The sequence below is a fragment of the Dipodomys merriami genome, unplaced genomic scaffold, assembly GCF_024711535.1.
Source record: "Dipodomys merriami isolate MVZ:Mamm:240054 unplaced genomic scaffold, mDipMer1.0.p SCAF_69, whole genome shotgun sequence".
NCBI classification, from domain to species: Eukaryota; Metazoa; Chordata; class Mammalia; order Rodentia; family Heteromyidae; genus Dipodomys; species Dipodomys merriami.
Genome location: NW_027206279.1, coordinates 6,016,045 through 6,033,957, shown reverse-complemented (window position 1 = coordinate 6,033,957; position 17,913 = coordinate 6,016,045). Strand labels below are relative to the sequence as shown.

The following is a 17,913-nucleotide window of genomic DNA, read 5'->3' as shown; positions in this document are numbered from 1 at the left end:
ATGCATGAGGCCTGGATTTGATTCCCCTGGATTTGATTCCTCAGCACCACATAAGCAGAAAAAAGCTGGATATGGTGCTGTGGCTCAAGTGGCAGGGCACTAGCCTAGAGCTGAAGAGCTGAGGGACAATGCCCAGGCCCAGAGTTCAGCTCCCACAACCAGAAAAAAAAAAAAAAAAAAAAGAGGACGAAAGCACAAATTCTATATGCTCCTTAGCTAGGCATACCAATTAATACCACCACTTTGGTTAAATCATATTTTAAAAACCCTGTTTGGGGATAGGGGCATGGTTCAAATTAGAGTGCCCTTCCTAGCAGCACAAGTCCTGAGTTCATTATACACATATGCAATACTGAATACACACATATACAACACTGTACATTTCCTGTTGCCAAAGCTTCTGAGAGTGGATTGTAAATATAATGCTTTATCATGTATCTTACAAAAACTAGGAACATTCTCCTGTATAAGTACAAGCTAGTACCACAACTGAAATCAACATGAGTTTAGTATTGCCATCCACGTATAATCCATATTCAAGTTAGCTTTTATTTTTGTCTTGTGGTGCCAATCCTAAGGCTTGAATTCAAGGCCTGGGCGCTATCCCTGAGCTTCTGTGCTCAAGAATAGCTCTCTATCACTTGAGTCACAGCTTCACTTCTGGCTTTTTTGGTGGATAATTGGAGATAAGAGCTTCATGGATTTTCCTGACTGGGCTGGCTTTGAACCACACTCCTCAGATCTCAGCCTCCTGAGTCACTAGGATTACAGGTGTGAACTACCAGCACCTAGCTAAAAATTATTATTGTTTTTGTGTGTGCAGGTCATGGGGCTTGAACTCAGGGTCTGGGCACTGTCCCTGAGCTGCTTTTGCTCAAGGCTAGCACTCTACCACTAATCCACAGCTCCACTACTAGTTTTAAAGAAAAGATTACTGCAAACTTTTTTTTATGAGTCTTCAGCGCTTTGTCTTATAGAAGAAAATGACTATGCTTACTTTTCTTTGTGGTTTAGCTTCTTACATCCGTGTTTGACAACAGCATCAAGACCTTTGGAGTCATTGAGAGTGACCCTTTTGACTGGGAGAAGACTGGGACTGATGGCTCCCTGACCACCACCACCACCTCCACCACGCCTCAGTTACACACCCGCCTGACCCCTGCTGCCATTGGGTGCGGCCTGCACTCTTCATTCAGCACTGTGCTTCTTGCTCAGGCGGGGGTGGGGGTGGGGTGGGGTGGGGGCAGAGTATGTGCCACCCTCTGTTCCTGGGGCTTGACCTCAAGGCCTCATGCTCTTCCTTGGCTTTCTTGCTGGAGGCTTGTGCCTGTCATCCTTGCTAGAGTTGATGGAGACATCTTAGAAAATAGACCAGATGTGCCTGACTTCCAAAACAACTGTCACACCAATAAGTTATGGTGTTAGAATTTGAATTTTAAAATTTCAAAATTCAAAATTCTCAAAATTTACTGAAGTTTTTATTGTAGAATTGGCATGACTTCTAACTTTCCAGAAAAGGTTTAACAGAAATATCTTTGCCAGGCACTGGTGGCTCACACCTATAAATCCTCACTACACAGGAGTCTGAGAGCTAGAGAATTGTAGTTCAAAGACAGCCAGAGCAGGAAAGGTGGTGAGAGTCTTATCTCCAAATACTAGCAAAAAACGGAAAGTAGAGCTGTGGCTTAAGTGATAGAATCAGTACTAGCCTTGAGCAAAAAAGCTTAGGGACCCTGGAAAAGCTCTGAGTTCAGGCCTCAGGACCTCCAATAAACAAAACAAAACAAAAAAAACCTCTTGCCAGCGCTGGTGATTCATGCCTGTCATCCTTGCTACTCAGGAGGCTGAGATCTGAGGATCGTGGTTCAAAGCCAGCACAGCCACAAAAGTCCATGAGACTCTTATCTCCAACAAACCACCAGAAAACTGGAAGTGGTGCTGTGGCTCAAGTGGTAGAGTGCTTGCCTTGAGCTGAAGAGCTGAGGGACAGCACCCAGGCCCAGAGTTCAAGATTCACGACCAACCCCCCCACACCCCCCAAAAAAACACCTCTTAATAAGTAATAAATAGATTTCCCTTAAATCTAGAAAGAAGTGTAGGGTAGTCTCAAACTAAGTTTTGATTCTCATCTTTTAATGTTGTATGGTTTGTCTTTCTTCTACCATCCCCTTTAGAATTGCCAATGCCACTCCCATCCCTGGAGACTTGCTTCGAGAAAATACAGATGAAGTATTTCCAGATGAACAGCTTAGTGATGGGGAGAATGGCATACCTGTTGGTGTATCACCAGATAAATTGCCTGGGTCTCTGGGCCACCCTGGTCCTCAAGAGAAGGATGTCTGGGAGGAGATGGATGTCAACAAGAACAAGATAAAGCTTGGAATCTGTAAGGTGTGCACTTCGTGTAGATGAAGTCATATCATTCCATGTATATACTTTTCTCATACTGTTAAAGTATATGATTCTCAGTTTTAAGTGTAAAGTAGATAATACATTGTATTGCTACTTATTTTAAATATGCCCCTTACCGAGACATACAAACCATTAACACTTGCTACTTAGGAAGAACTATATTAAGATGTCCTTTTGGGGCCTGAGGGTATGACTCAAGTTAGAGGGCTGTACCTAGTAAGTAGGCCCTGAATTCAGTCTCCAGGACTGAAAACAAAACAAGTAGATAATTCAGCTGAATACACACATCTACAATACCACACATTTCCTTTTCCAAAGCATCTGGGAATAGATTGTAAATAAGATGCTTCATTATGTAACCTCCACAAAATAGAAATATTATCCTATCCAAACAGTCTGACACTTGAGCCACACTTCCAGGCCTTTTTGCTTTTGTTACTCTTTGTATAGGGTCTTTTGTCCAGGTCAGCCTGGACCACAATTCTCCTATTATGCTTTTTGGTTAGCTGGGATGGCAGGAACACACTATCACATCCAGCTTTTTATTGTTGAGATGGAATCTCTAAAACTTTTGTACTGAGCCGGGCGCCCATGGCTCATGTCTGTAATCCTAGCTACTAAGGAGGCTGAGATATGAGGATCATGGTTCAAAGCCAACCCAACCAGAAAAGTCCATGTGACTCTTATCTCCAATAAACCACCAGAAAACTGGAAGTGGCACTGTGTCTCAAGTGGTGGACTACTTGCCTTGAGCTGAAGAGCTAAGGGACAGTGCCCAGACCCAGAGTTCAAGCCCCATGACCAACAAAAAACAAAGTTGTTTTTTTTTACTGAGGATGAACTTGAAATGTGATCTTCCCATTCTCCCAACTCCGGAGTGGCTGGCCTATCTTTTTCACATGTCTTAATATCATTTTCATATTTTTCTTCTCCTTGTAAAATTTTTTTTGACAATGTCTTCTATGTAATCTGAACAGCTAATTCTCTGAAAAGACATCCAATTATTTGTATTATTCTCAGTCTTCAGTGATGTTTCACATGAATATTACCTGGAATGTTTTTCATTTGTGTTTCATTTTGTATTTCTCTAGGCTGCTACTGAAGAAGAGAACAGCCATGGTCACGCCAATGGTGTTCTCAATGCACCAAGCCTTGGTTCACCAATTCGTGTACGGTCAGAGATTACTCAGCCAGACAGGGATGTGCCATTGGTACGAAAATTACGTTCCATCCACAGCTTTGAGCTAGAGAAACGCCTGACACTAGAGCCAAAGCCAGACACTGACAAGTTTCTGGAAACCTGGTATGATAAAGTCTTTCTTCCTTCTTTAAAGCTTCTAACATTATTACTGTGGTTGTCATTTCTAGTATGAAAGTCTTCCAAACAAGAAATTGTTGCACTTTTGTAATGTAGACTTCATTAAGCTCTCATATTTTGTTATCCTCGGTCTTAATTATTCTCATAATGATAACCCCTGGTATCATTGTACAGCTTTTGGCTATAAAAGTGCTAACTTCGTAGTGCTAGGTACAGTTAAAAAGAATTTTTGATTATACCTGTAATCCTAGCTACTCAGGAGGCTGAGATCTGAGGATCACAGTTCAAAGCCATCCCGGGCAGGAAAGTCCATGAGACTCTTTATCTCCAGTTAACCACCAGAAAACTAGAAGTGATGCTGTGGCTCAAGAGGTAGAGTGCTCACCTTGAGCTGAAGAGCACAGGGGCAGCGCCCAAGCCCAGCATTCAAGCCCCATGACCAACAACAACAACAACAACAAAAATTTTTGCAGACCTTATTTGTAAAGTGGTCTCTTCTAAACAATGTTGTAAAGTTTGAGAAGGCATGATAAGAATAGCATTAGGCAAAAAGTAAGGGAATACATGGAGAGAAAAGTAACCCATACACAAAAAGGTTTTCAATTTAGTGAGGAATTTATGAGGAAGGTACATTAAGGAAATACACAGCAACGTTTCTCATTCTATCCTCTAGATCTCAAAATCTACCCAGAAAGAGGGGAAGGCAAAACTTTTAGAGACATATGCATAAATACTGTATGACTGTTTATAGTGCATAGTCATAGACTGTTTATAGTACATTTGGAATTGTGATTAAGATGGGAGTACAAAAGGGAAAAAAGCTTTAGTTTGGCAGAAAACTAACCTAACACACAAAGGGAGTTAAATAGGGTACCATGCTGAGAAAAGAGCCGGCCCCCACCTTCCTAAGCAGGATTATGGCAAGTTAAACATTGTTAGTCCCGTGCAATAGTTTTTAAATTTGATCTTTTGTATATCTAGTACTTCTCAGTAGTGCTTATAGATTATAAGTTAGGGAATAAATATTTCCCTAAGGCCAGTGAAATAACTTCTCTCCATTTCCTTAAGCTTGGAGAAAATGCAGAAAGATTCCAGTGCAGGAAAGGACTCTCTTCTCCCAGCTCTGCTTCATAAGCCTTGTGTTCCTGGTGTGCCCCGTGCTGACCACATCTGGCACTATGATGAAGAGTATCTTCCAGATGCCTCCAAGCCTGCCTCTGCCAACACCCCTGAGCAGGTGGATGGAGGCGGCAGCAATGGATTTATAGCTGTCAACCTGAGCTCTTGCAAGCAGGAGGTTGATTCCAAAGAGTGGGTGATTGTGGACAAGGAACAAGACCTTCAGGATTTCAGGACAAATGAGGCTTTAGGCCATAAAACAACTGGAAGCCCTTCTGATGAGGAGCCTGAAGTGCTTCAGGTTTTGGAGGAAACACCTCAAGAAGAAAAGCTCCAAGTCGGTCCTTGGGCAGAAAGTAATTTAAGGAAGGAAACCTCAGGTGTGGTCTTAGCTCTTTCTGTGGATTGCCCCGCTGCTTCAGAACCATACACAGATAGGCTGGACCTCCAGACCGGAGCCGGCCAGTTCACTGCAGTGACACCCACGAGTCCCATGGAGGCACAAGCAGAAGGACCCCTCACAGCGGTAAGACATGGGTCTCTTCGTTATTCTCTGCCTTCTGCTCAAGGTGCAATTAAGGAAAGACTGACAGTTGATCAGCTAAGATCCTACAGTAGGGGCCTGATTTGGCAAACAGGGAAAGGAAGGAGAATGGGATAAATCCAACCTAAGTAGTTGTGGCTTGCTTATGATTTTTAGTACTAGTAAAAAATGTTAGTACTGCAAGTTTTTGTAGTTGCAAACTCTAGTAAATGTAAGGGAAGAAAAAAGGAACTCATGCATTTTATTTACTTGAATCTTGAGACTTTGGATATTTCGTTTCATTCACTTTTGTCACAAAGACTGCCTCTCTCCCCTCATCTATCCCTCACACAGGCTGAAGAACAAGATAATAATATCTTCAGCATTTGGAGTTTGTTGTAGGTTTGTTTTTGTTTGTTTTTTGGTTGGTCATGGGGCTTGAACTCTGGGCCTGGGTGCTGTCCCTGAACTCTTCAGCTCAAAGCAAGTGCTCTACCACTTGAGCCACAGCACCACTTCTGGTTTTCTGGTGGTTCATTGGAGATAAGTTTCATGGGGGGGCTGGGAAAGTGGCTCAGCAGTAGAGTGCTTGCCTTGCACGCATGAGCCCCTGGGTTCAATTCCTCAGCACCACATAAGCAGAAAAAGCTGGAAGTGGCGCTGTGTGGCTCCAGTGGTAGAGTGCTAGCCTTGAACTAAAGAGCTGAGGGACAGCGCCCAGGCCCAGAGTTCAGGCCCCACGACCGGCAAAAAAAAAAAAAAAAAAAAAAAGAGTTTCATGGACTTTCCTGCCTGGGCTGGCTTTGAACCACGATTCTCAGATCTCAACCTCCTCAGTAGCTAGGATGACAGGCGTGAGCCACTGATGCTTGCCTTGTATTTTATTTTTGTCACTGACTTTTCCAGGAATTTGTGATTGGACTTGGAACTTGTGATTCTCCTGCCTCCTCACCTACTGGATTACAGATACTGGTCACCATGCCTGCTTTAGTTTTGGTTTATTGTGATGTATGTTTTTTTGTTTGTTTGTTTGTTTTTTTCGGTCGTGGGGCTTGAACTCTGGGCTTGGGCCGCTGTCCCTGTGCTCTTCAGCTCAAGGCGAGCACTCTACTGCTTGAGCCATAGTGCCACTTCCGGTTTTCTAGTGGTTTATTGGAGATAAGAATCTCATGGACTTCCCTGCCCAAGCTGGCTTTGAACTGCAGTCCTCAGATCTCAGCCTCCTGAGTAGCTAGGATTACAGGCGTGAGCCACCAGCGCCTGGCTGTGAATGTATATTAACTTGGCATTTAGTATAAATTCAAATCTGCTTTTATCATCATTGCCATGTTTGAGTCTTCAGAAGTAATTCTCTTTCTTCCTAGCCATCTAGTTCTTTGCTGTTGCCACCCAGTTGGCAAATCTCACCAGAAATCAGAAAGCAAAGAGCTAGGATGATGCAGTCTGTGGAAATCAGTCTTCCAGGCCATAGAGCATGCTAAATAAAGGAAAAGCTGGGATGAACCAAGAGGAGGCCAGATTCTGCAGAGTGCTTTAGAAGGGGAGCTTGAGTACCATCATCTTTATTCAGAATTGCTCATTTTTACTATGAGTTGGGCAGACCTCATCAAATCTGTGTTCTTTAACATTGAAATTAGAAGCCAGGTAATAGTGGCTCATGCCTGTAATCCTAACTACTCAGGAGGCTGAGATCTGAGGATCATAGTTCAAAGCCAGCCTGGAAAGGAATAGTCTGTGAGACTTTTATCTCAAAAAACAGAAAAACAAAACTCCCAAACACCAGAAAACAGGAAGTGGTGCTGTGGTTCACAGTGGTAGAGCACTCACCTTGGGCAAAAAAAGCTCAGGGATGGTGCCCAGGCCCTGAGTTCAAGCCCCATAACTGACCAAAAAACAAAACAAAACAAAAACCCTGAAATCAGAAGTCTCAAATTGCGTCTTGATTGATATTCTGTGTAATTAAATTTTAACTGTTTTTCTCCAGATTACAATTCCTAGACCTTCTGTGGCATCAACACAGTCAACTTCAGGAAGCTTTCACTATGGTCAGCAGCCAGAGAAAAAAGATCTGCAGCCCATGGAGCCCTCTGTGGAACTCTATTCTCCAAGGGAGAACTTTTCTGGCTTGGTCGTGACAGAGGGTGAAGCCCCCAGTGGAGGAAGCAGAGCAGATTTGGGACTTCAGATAGATCACACTACTAACGACATGCTACCCAATGTTCGAGACAGTGACAGATCTCAAGACCTGGGACCAAAAGACCTTCCTGACCATAACGAACTGGTTGGGAAAGAATCTGAGACTCTCCCTGGAGAAGCTGAAGAGAAAAGCATTCTTCTAGGGTCTGATAACGAAGAGGAAAAGTTAGGTAAAGGGCAGCAATGTGTTGAGATTGCTTTCCTAGGGGATTTGGCAACTGGGGAAAGGGATCATTCAGCTACTACTGAACCTCTTGATGTGACAAAGATACAGACTTTTAGTGTAGTGCCAAATCAAGACAAAAATCATGAAATAATGAAGCTTCTGGCAATTGGAACTTCAGAAATTTCTCCTAGAGTCATTGACCCACATGCTGAAGGACAGATCGGCCAGGTGGCCGCAGTGCAGAAGTGCAAGCTGCCTAAGGATCAGGACATCAAGAGTGAAGATCTCCCCAGGCACCAGGGAGACCTGTCTACTTTCTTGTGCCCCGAGGGTAAGAAAGAGAAAATTGCCCCTAGAAATGGAGAACTCTATCATTGTGTTTCTGAGAACGAGAATGAACACAGTCCCCCACCCCGGAAGGATGTGGTTAGGTCATCTTTTATAACTAGACATAGCCGCATCCCTATTTTAGCACAAGAAATAGACTCCACGCTTGAATCATCTTCTATAGTGTCTGCAAAAGAAAAGCTCCTCCAGAAGAAAGCTTATCAACCAGACCTAGTGAAACTTCTGGTAGAGAAAAGGCAATTCAAGTCCTTCCTGGGTGACCTCTCAAGTGCCTCTGATAAGTTGCTGGAGGAGAAGCTAGCTGCTGTTCCTGTGCCCTTCTCTGAGGAGGAGGTCTTCACTCCCTTTTCCAGACTGGCAGTGGATTCTCACTTGAGTAGGTCAGCGGAAGACAGCTTTCTGTCTCCCATCATCTCCCAGTCTAGAAAGAGCAAGATTCCAAGGCCAGTTTCCTGGGTGAACACTGATCAGGTCACTAGTTCAGCTTCATCTCAGTTCTTGCCTCGACCACCACCAGGAAAGCCACCTACAAGGCCCGGAGTAGAAGCCAGGTAATGTTCTCTGCTCTCCCCTGTCTTTTGTGTGTAAATGACTTCTATCTATACTTTATTGTGAGAGGTCAGTGGTAGTATTTCTTTTTTTTTTTTGGTCCGGTTGTGGGGCCTGAACTCTGGGCCTGGGCGCTGTCCCTCAGCTCTTCAGTTCAAGGCTAGTGCTCTACCACTTGAGCCACAGCACCACTTCCGGCTTTGTTTTCTGCTTATGTGGTGTTGAGGAATTGAACCCAGGGTCTCATGCATGCAAGGCAAGCACTCTACTACTGAGCCACCTTCTCAGCCCTAGTATTTCTTTTTTAGCTTTCAAAGATCTGCCTACTTAAGTACAGTTCAGAGCCCTTTTACAGCAAGGTGAAGGTTTAATTCCATGTTTTCATCTTTATTGTAAAATATACCTAACATAATATTTGTTTGCTGGTACTGGAGCTTGAACTCAGAACCTATATGTTATCCCTTAGTTCTTTTTGCTCGAGTCTGGTTCTCTACCACTTGAGCCACAGCTCCACTTTCAGCTTTTTGGTGGTTAATTCAGGATAAGAGTCTCACGGGCTTTCCTGTCCCAGCTGGCTTTGAACCGTAATTCTCAGATCTCAGCCTCCCAAGTAGCTGGGATTACAACTGTGAGCCACTGGTACCCAAGAGATTTTTAAAAATTTATTTGTAATCCTTGGGTGTGAATTCCAGGTCTTGCACTTGTTTGGTAGATCTTCTCCTACTTGAGTCATGCCTCCACCCTTTTGTTTTTTCTTTTTGTTTTGAGGTAGGGTCTCTAATTTTGTGCTGACTGGCCTCATGCTCCTCATGCTCCTGTCTCTACCTCCTGTGAAACTGAGATCATGACTGTGTGCCACTACACCCAGCTAGATTTTTAGTTCACATAAAGTTTATTATTAGGTATAGTGTGATATTGTTTCAAAGTCATTAATGATACCAAAATGCATCTTTCATAGAAACACAGAATTCAATGCTCTGTTCAATTCTTTTGCCTATTCCTTTGCTGTATTCTTTTATTTCCTATAATTATTAATGGTGGGCCCCTAAAAAGCAGCACATTCTTTAGTATTGCCACTAGAGTTGATTAAAAAAACACCTTTGCATTACTATCTTATTTGATTCTTGCACCAAGCCAGAAAGACATTTGGGGCAAAGAAAGCCCATGTTAATCATCATGACTACTCTCTGTCTTCTAGTGCTGAGGTTCATACTCAGTAGCCGGTAGCAGGGCAGTATTCCCCACACCCACCCTAGCTTCATGCAGGCTCTTGACAGGGGTAGAAACTGAGGAAAAACTAGGTATTCTTTTGGAAATTATTAAATGAGGTTGAAATATACTTTCATCTCTAGCTCCTGCTTCTGGTTAATATAATAAATAGGGAAGACATAGTTGGTGAGATTTAATGTTTATAGAATTGGTGTCCTAGCAGCCTTACCCAATATGTCACATGTGCTGACATGCTGGGGACAATTCATTAAATTAATCCTAAAATTAGAAAGGTAAACATGCCATAGAAGGGAGGGACCTATCATCACCTAGGCGCTTCTGCTTGACAGACAGTCATCTTAGTACTTGGTTAGCTGGGTAGCATTGTGAGACAGACAAGACAGTGTTCCCATTGAAAGCTAGGAATCCAAGCACTGGGGAGGAGAGACAGGAGATGGGTAAGTTTGAGACCACCCTGGGCTACGTATTGAGTTCCAAGCCAGCCTGAACTACATAGCAAAGCCCTTTTTCAAAACAAACTGGGGGGGGGGGGAAGAGATTTAGCTTAAGCTTTGAGGTATTAATTGATCATCTAGGGAAGTATGTGGAAGAGTAACTATGTATCCTGTTCGTGTATTTCCTGCTGTGATGCACATCTTGTATACATTGATTTGAGACATTATGACTTTTAGACACACTTGGAATGAATTTAAATGAGAATAATTCTTCTCTATCCTTTTTAAGGTTACGCAGATATAAAGTCCTAGGGAGTAGTAACTCTGACTCAGATCTCTTCTCTCGCCTGGCCCAAATTCTTCAAAATGGATCTCAGAAGCCCCGAAGCACTGCTCAATGCAAGAGCCCCGGTTCTCCTCACAACCCCAAAACACCACCCAAGAGCCCAGTTGTCCCCCGAAGGAGTCCCAGCGCCTCTCCTCGAAGCTCATCCTTGCCTCGCACATCTAGTTCCTCACCATCTAGGTCTGGACGGCCTCACCATGACCAGAGGAGTTCGTCCCCACATCTGGGGAGAAGCAAGTCACCTCCCAGCCACTCGGGATCCTCCTCCTCCAGGAGGTCCTGCCAACAGGAGCACTGCAAACCCAGCAAGAACGGCCCAAAAGGATCCAGCAGCCTCCACCACCACTCCGCCAGCATGAAAACCCCCCCAGGGAAGAGTAAGCCCGCCAGTAAACTCAGCAGATAGGAGCCATGCGACATCTCTGGGACAGGTGTGAGATCTTGATCTTCCTCCTAAACCTGATGCGTGTGTGTACCTGTACTGTCTATTTTTTTAAAAAAATCAGTGTTGATCTGCTCTTTCAAAAGAAAGTAACATGATCAATTATTTATAAGAAGACATAAATATAAGGAATTACCCAATGCAGGTAGCAAGCAGATCAGGAATCAATGTCTTTGCATAGGAAGGGGCAATCCAGCAAAACTTATTAGAAGAAGGAGAAACTTACTAGGAGACTCTCATTATCTGCCTTCAAAACAAAAGAGTTGAGGGTAGGCGTTAACAGTAGAATGGGGGTGTCCTCTAATTTTGTTAGCCTGTACTCAATACTGTATCGCAGAAGTGTTTGTCATTTTCATTCAAAACTTCTCAGCCTTGGAGAGTCATTGCTCAGATATTAAGAGCCTGTTGCTAGGAAACCAGTACCCCTGTTTAATTGGCTTGTGCATCTATTTAATGTTTTGAGCATCTTTACTTTGCCTCATTCTTTAAGTGTCCTTTCTTGATTTTACCTTTTTTTTTTTTTTTAGAGTTTGTCTTCCTTACCTGATTCAGTCTCGCTTTTTTAAACTATGTATTCTAATAGGCATGTCAGCAGTGCACGCTGGGATTGTCACATCCAGCTACCTTGCTTCAGTCCTTTAGTAGTTTTCTTTGGAGCAACAGTTTTTTAAACCAGTACCTTTTTATTGTAAAAAATAACTGAGAGACTAAGGTAAAGAAAAGTACAACTAGATTACTTGCAGGCTCTATATTTAGGGAGAGGAGGAGAGAGGGACAGAAAGTTGGGGTAATGGCCTTCAAGATAGAAGAACCCTCTTAACTCTGTTTGTTTCCTCCTTGTGGAAGGAGACTGGGCAGAGGAGATTAACTGCTTCCTAGAGTCTTCTAGGTGCCAGCTCTTTCTAATACCAACCTCCAAGATGGTATTAGGGAAGCACACCACTTTGGAATGTGACTTAACTTTTAGAGATTTAGAAAGAAATTAGGTATGTTATTAATGCTTATAATCTTCACTCAAACTTTGTATTTTATATACTTAGCCATTAAGAAAAGAATATCTGGGAAACAAATTTAGGCTAAATATTTTTATTTTAATGTTTTGTTACCTGCCTCATCTGTGATTTTGTTTAACAGTTGGGCTCTTGGTCTGCCTTCCATGTGATCTCCTCAATTTATAAAGATAAAAGGAAGACCATATTTGTTCTAATCTTCTGCTAACAAATAGCAGGCAAAATTAAAGAATAGCAGACTTTTGAAATGAGCTCTTTTTTACTCTGTATTTTGTGTTATAAAGACCTTTTTAAGGTCAGCTAAATTTGTCTGCTTGCTGTTAAAATTTGCCTTCTAGCAAACATCTGTGCTTTCTGTTTGACCTTGTGTTTGCTGCCAAACCTAGTACTGTTGAATTGGAAAACAAAAAAAAGGAAGAAATTTGTTCCTTCACCCAGTGAACATATTCTAATGCTGCATCAAAGCTGCCCTGGAGCTGCACTGAAACTTAACCTGTCCTCTTTATGTGTTAAGCCTTTTCACAAACTCAGAACACTATATTGAGACCTGCAAGGTCTCCCATAAGAAATGTAGCATAGTATGGAATCTTCATTTCTCTCGTTTCTAGCACCACAGAGGAATGCAGTAGATGGTGTATTTATTGTTTAGCTAAAGCAACTGTAATACTGGAAGACTGATCCTTCTGTATTATATTGTATAATTGTTGCTATAACACTACTTGCATGTCTTCATGGTATATTATATAAATATTTATAAATATATAGAAGAGACCTATGCTTATATTAAACTCATCCTTTCTCATTCTCCATTTGTAATTTCAGGGTCACAGATGGTGAAATTCCTTTTCTATTGTGTGCCTCCCGTACACGTAGGCCTTGCCTATCTTCATTTTCTGAAAACACGTGCTTGGCTCGTAACAGCTCAGATTGTCCATGCCTTCCTTCCCTGTATAGAATGTGAGGGCTGGTAGTCTTTAACAAGCCAAGATGAGATGTTTAATTTCCATCCTACAAAGACTTAATAGGGGAAAAAAAAATGACTGGGACATGCTTGTGTTACTGGTTCAAAGATTCATCATGAGCGACAACCGAGTGCTGTCCTTAAGGTTAGAGTCACTCGGTGGGGATAGTAATCACGGGTCTGACATCAACTGATTCTGAAAACATTTCCTAAAGATTATTTTCCTCTTTATATCACTTATTTGGAGGAGTAGAACAGGGTTGAGGGAATCAGATATAACTTAGAAATCCTTTTTGTTTTTCTGTGAAATTAACACACTGACCTCTGTAGTCAGAAACGTGCTCATCATAACCGACAGAAAAACTGCTGAGGCCGCTGCTGTGCACTGTGAGATTGTCCATCTCGCTGCCGGTACTCAGAACCGAGGTGAGGACAACACCGTGGCTACTGGATGCTTTCTTTGCTAGTTCATTCCTCCCAACCTTTCCATGTATGGCCTCCCTTTCCAAGTGACATTAACAAAACTCACCAAGAGCCAGAGGTCATTTCATTCTGTGAGAATCTTTTATTTTGCATGTAGGGAAGAAAAGTTAACCAAAGATATTTCTGCTCTGATACTTTTAAAATAAAATAGAACTTACTATATCTTATGGATCAATAGGTCATTTCTAAGTAATGTCATTATATAAAGAGATTTACCTTATAGTTTTGAAAAGTATAGTTTGTGCTTTTGGATATTACATGTCTCTCAGGCTGAAAATAGAAGTTGGAAGCAACTTCTATTTTTGAGAAAATAGAAACAAGCACTTTGGTAAAGATTTTTGTCTTTATTTTATTGTAAAATATGATACAGAGAACAGTTTTTTTTTAGATTTTTTTTTACTGTTTATTTTTGGGGTTTTAGTGATGGCATATTTTAGATTCAGTCATGCTTTATCCACATACACTTAAGCCAATTTGATTATTTTATTTCATGGCCATTAGCAAAAATCAAGCCAAACTATACTGAAAGCAGGCTGGGGCAAGGTCAACAAGAACCTCCTGATTTTTCCTGTGGAAACCTAAACAGGCTTACCTGGTTACATTTGCTTTTTTCTGTGCTAGCCTGCAATGGGATTACCTGGGTGGAGCAGAAAATGGAAATGCCTTTTAGCTAGTGTTCCCCCTGCATTAAGCTGCTATATAGCTCCTTGGTCTGTGAATTGGTTGAAAGACTTAAACCCCACCTAGCAATCTTGCACAGTTTAAGGGTAAATAACTTGAAACGGATTGTGGACAAAGAAGAAAAATAGCATCCTATCTCATTAAAAGGGAGACAACCACACGTCATCTTAAACCCTAGACCCACCGACCGACCGGCAGGCCGACCGGCAGGCGTGTTCACTGGTTGGCTGTGGTGAGATAGATTTCCTATTTTTTAAGCTGTAAGTTACGTAGTGAATTTTTTTTTTTCTTGGTAAAAATTGCCGAGCTAATCGAGTCCTAAATAAGTAGCAACAAGGAAATTGTTACAACCCACTGTCGTCATCATCCACTTTCCATGACCCTTGCTAGCTTACTTCCCTGCTGCATACTCAGTGGCTATTGTAGATGGGCAATTCCTCTCTAGTTGCTCCCAGCCTGGGCTGGGAACTGAGGAACGGACTGAGTAAGCATCAGAGATTCCTTCCTGGCCACAGATTCCTACACACGATGTTTCTGTAGTAACATTGACTTCACAAGGAAAAAAGCATACAGCGGTGTATGTGTTAGGAACTCAGAGACGGATATGCAGAACCAGAAGGAGGTTTTGTTTTTTGTTGGTTTTTCCATGCAGTACCTTAGGATGTAAAACAGATTTTTTTCCCCCAAGAGCAAACTACGACATTCCTAACCTAACGGAGGATTTGATAGGAGAAACAGCATTTTGAGTTTTAGTGGCTAAGTAAGGAAAGAACAAATAAATGCATCTTCTCTGGCTATTTGAAAATAATTTGTTTATAGATAATCTAATTTATCTTTTTTTAATATTTAAAAAACTTCTTGTATTCCTTTATGTCCACCAAAACATGGCCCTTATTCTGTCATGTTTTTATAGTGTAGAATTGTTTGCATTCACTTATTTAAAATCTGCCATTTCAGTTTTATACATTGTATCACCTGTGTGTTAGAACTTTTTGCTTCTGGGAGGAAAGTACCCTATGTCACTGAGTCAATAACATGGCTGACAACATCTGATTCTGTAGACACTTATTAGCTGAAGAGCTACTTCTTCTAGGATTTAACACAAAATTTAGGATTAAGACATGTAACTACTACAGTAGTCCTCCTATGTCAATATATCCCTGAGCTCAGAAGACACTGTGGTGCAAATTTAGATCTCAACTTGAGGAGAGGCAGTTCTGGTACTCTTGAACATATGGGAGATGTTCATACCAAGTGGCTGACCTCACTTCTTGTCCCCACTGAACAGAATTGCAGGGTGTCCCTGGCGGATGTGAACAGAGTGTTAACTCGTATAATTGGCCACTCTATTTTAGCCATTCACTAGGTAGGATTATAAAAAATTTAACTCTAGGAGCCTTCAGAGCTGCTAGTGAGAAGTGTATGGGGAATTCCTACAGTTTCTTTAGAGAGAGAGAGAGAGAGGAATCCAGATGTTATCCTGAGAAATTCCTGGCTGGACATGGCTCATGGAGAGTTTCTGATTCTGTTGATTGCCCACTACTACTTTTAAAATGAGAAGGCTTGCTGCTTTGTTATTCTCCTGGAGCACATTTTGATCAGAAAATTAAGGTGACACCTTTGAGGTTCCACACAGTCTTAAGACTGAATAGCCAAGAAGTAAGATTTAGAGGCAATGACTTGAGTATTTCTTTTGCCTGGAATCTTGGTGTTAAGGAGACACGTGGCAGAAGTGAGGCCTTTCCTTTCATTGCCCTGTGCACCTTAACAGGTTTGTGTTTTCCCTTTAGCTGGCAGTGATAGCATGGGCACAGTACGTATACTGTGGATGCTGACCCTCGCGGGCTCCCAGATACCCTCAGGCATGGGACGGATGAGGCAGAGCCTTGAGCCTCTGCAATATAGGATTTGCTGGTGACATAGTTTTACACAGTGGATGGGAAATTTGCCTCCTAGTTTCATATTATTTCAAATTGCTATATAAATGTTCACTCACCCATTTTAAAACCCCAAGTAAACCAAGTTTTCTATAAACAACCCTGGCCATATGATGCTTTATTCCTGCTTATAATACAGTTTAAATCCGTAAAGATCCCATCACGGCACTTGGACGCTGTCTAGGTGTGCTGTACTCAGCCAACACAAGGAGTAAACAAGACCACCAGAGCTCGATTGTGGTTTCTTGGAAGAAGCTTTCCAGGCAGGGGAATGCTTTGGGACTTTTTCCCAAACAATTTTCTTATTATTCACCAGAGAAATTAGTTCAAGTTAAAAAAAAAAAAAAGGAAGTTTTCTGAAATTCAAAGATAGGAAGATAAAGGAAATAAAAGCTGGGCTACTGAGGCGTTGAAGGGGGTGGTGTGGGTGGAGAAGGTGAGCCCCTCGCTCTTCACCCCCATCACCCCGATCCCAGTTCCTTCCCTAAAACAGAACACACTTATTTCATTGGCCCATTTACTTACAAGCTCCCGGCTTTTAGAAAAAGATGGGAACATCTGTGTAACTGCTGGGAGCTGTTCTATCAGATTCCACCACAAACCAGAAGAATTGTCTTGTTGAACAAGACTAATGAGTTGAGCGACTTTAATAATTCCACTTTCCTGTCCCTCTCTTCTCTTTATGAGGTCAAAAAGATGAGAATCTGCTCTTTGAAATACCTCCTAAGGTATGACCCCCCCCTCCCCAAGGCAGCTCCCTCGACGGGCAGAGTGTTGGCAGGAGTGCCGAGTGCTCTTGTATAGGCCATCTGTACATAAAAGTGTAATTATTTATTTAATTTTCCCATTTGTATCATATTAAAGCTTTGTACAGTGTTTTAAGTTCTGTTTTAAAATTATTTTGTATTTTATTTTTATAATCTAGTAATAAAATATTCATTCCGCATGCAAACTCTAGTTCTTGTGTGTGATGGCTTGGGTTTTAAGAGGGGGAAGTTAATTCTAGTTGAATGAAGTTTTGAGGGCAGTCAAGATGACGAGGTTAACTGGGAGCAGCGCTGCTGCTACGAATGTGACCAGAAATGACGTGGAGGCGGCCGGGCCGAGCACAGCCCAGCACAGCACAGCCCAGCCGAGCCGAGCCGAGCCGCGGGGCGGGAGATCACTAGACAGAAGCTCACTGACTCACACTTCCCCGCCGGCTCCAGCAAGTGAGAAGCCCACAGCACTGCCGGGGTCCGGGGGGGCCCCCAGCCCGCCCCCCCTCCGCCCACAGCACCCCCCCGCCCGCCCACCCACAGCACTGGAGGGGTCCGGACCCCCCCCCCCCCGCCCACAGCACTGAGGGGGTCCGGACCCCCCCCCCACCCTCCCCCGCCCACAGCACTGGAGGGGTCCGGACCCCCCCCACCCTCCCCTCCCCCGCCCACAGTACTGAGGGGGTCCGGACCCCCCTCCCCTCCCCCGCCCACAGCACTGGGGGGGGCCGCCCTCCCCAGGAGCTCCCGCCCGCGCCCACCCCACCCCGGCTGCCCTCCTCACCTCCGATCCCAGCCCCAGCTCGGGACGCCCCGTCCCACCACCCAGCACCCAGTTCCCCAAACACTCGGGGTCTCGCCAGAGTCCTCCAAACCAGCGGGGTCCCCGGCAGCACCTCGTCCCCCAGGAGCGCACCCCGAGCGCGCTCAGCGGCAGCTCCAGGACGAAGCCAAAAGGGGGGGAAAGGGCCGCCAAGCCGGGTTGGACTCGGCGCCGCCC

At 43.3% G+C, this 17,913-nt stretch overlaps 1 protein-coding gene across 4 annotated transcripts in view; it reads left to right on the top strand.

Moving 5' to 3' along the window:
* The window catches only part of Ttbk2 (tau tubulin kinase 2), a 61,555-nt gene extending 44,448 nt beyond the window's left edge, over nucleotides 1-17,107 (top strand). For 3 of the 4 annotated variants that reach the window (XM_070005918.1, XM_070005917.1, XM_070005915.1), the window contains exons 10-15: nucleotides 1,015-1,172; nucleotides 2,175-2,391; nucleotides 3,504-3,715; nucleotides 4,799-5,375; nucleotides 7,357-8,633; nucleotides 10,585-17,107. In XM_070005918.1, coding sequence (XP_069862019.1) covers nucleotides 1,015-1,172; nucleotides 2,175-2,391; nucleotides 3,504-3,715; nucleotides 4,799-5,375; nucleotides 7,357-8,633; nucleotides 10,585-11,047 — 2,904 coding nt within the window. In that variant the 3' untranslated portion in view covers nucleotides 11,048-17,107. The remainder of the gene's footprint in view (nucleotides 1-1,014; nucleotides 1,173-2,174; nucleotides 2,392-3,503; nucleotides 3,716-4,798; nucleotides 5,376-7,356; nucleotides 8,634-10,584) is intronic. The other variant, XM_070005916.1, reaches the window with a different exon arrangement.
* The last annotated feature ends 806 nt before the right edge of the window (nucleotides 17,108-17,913 follow it).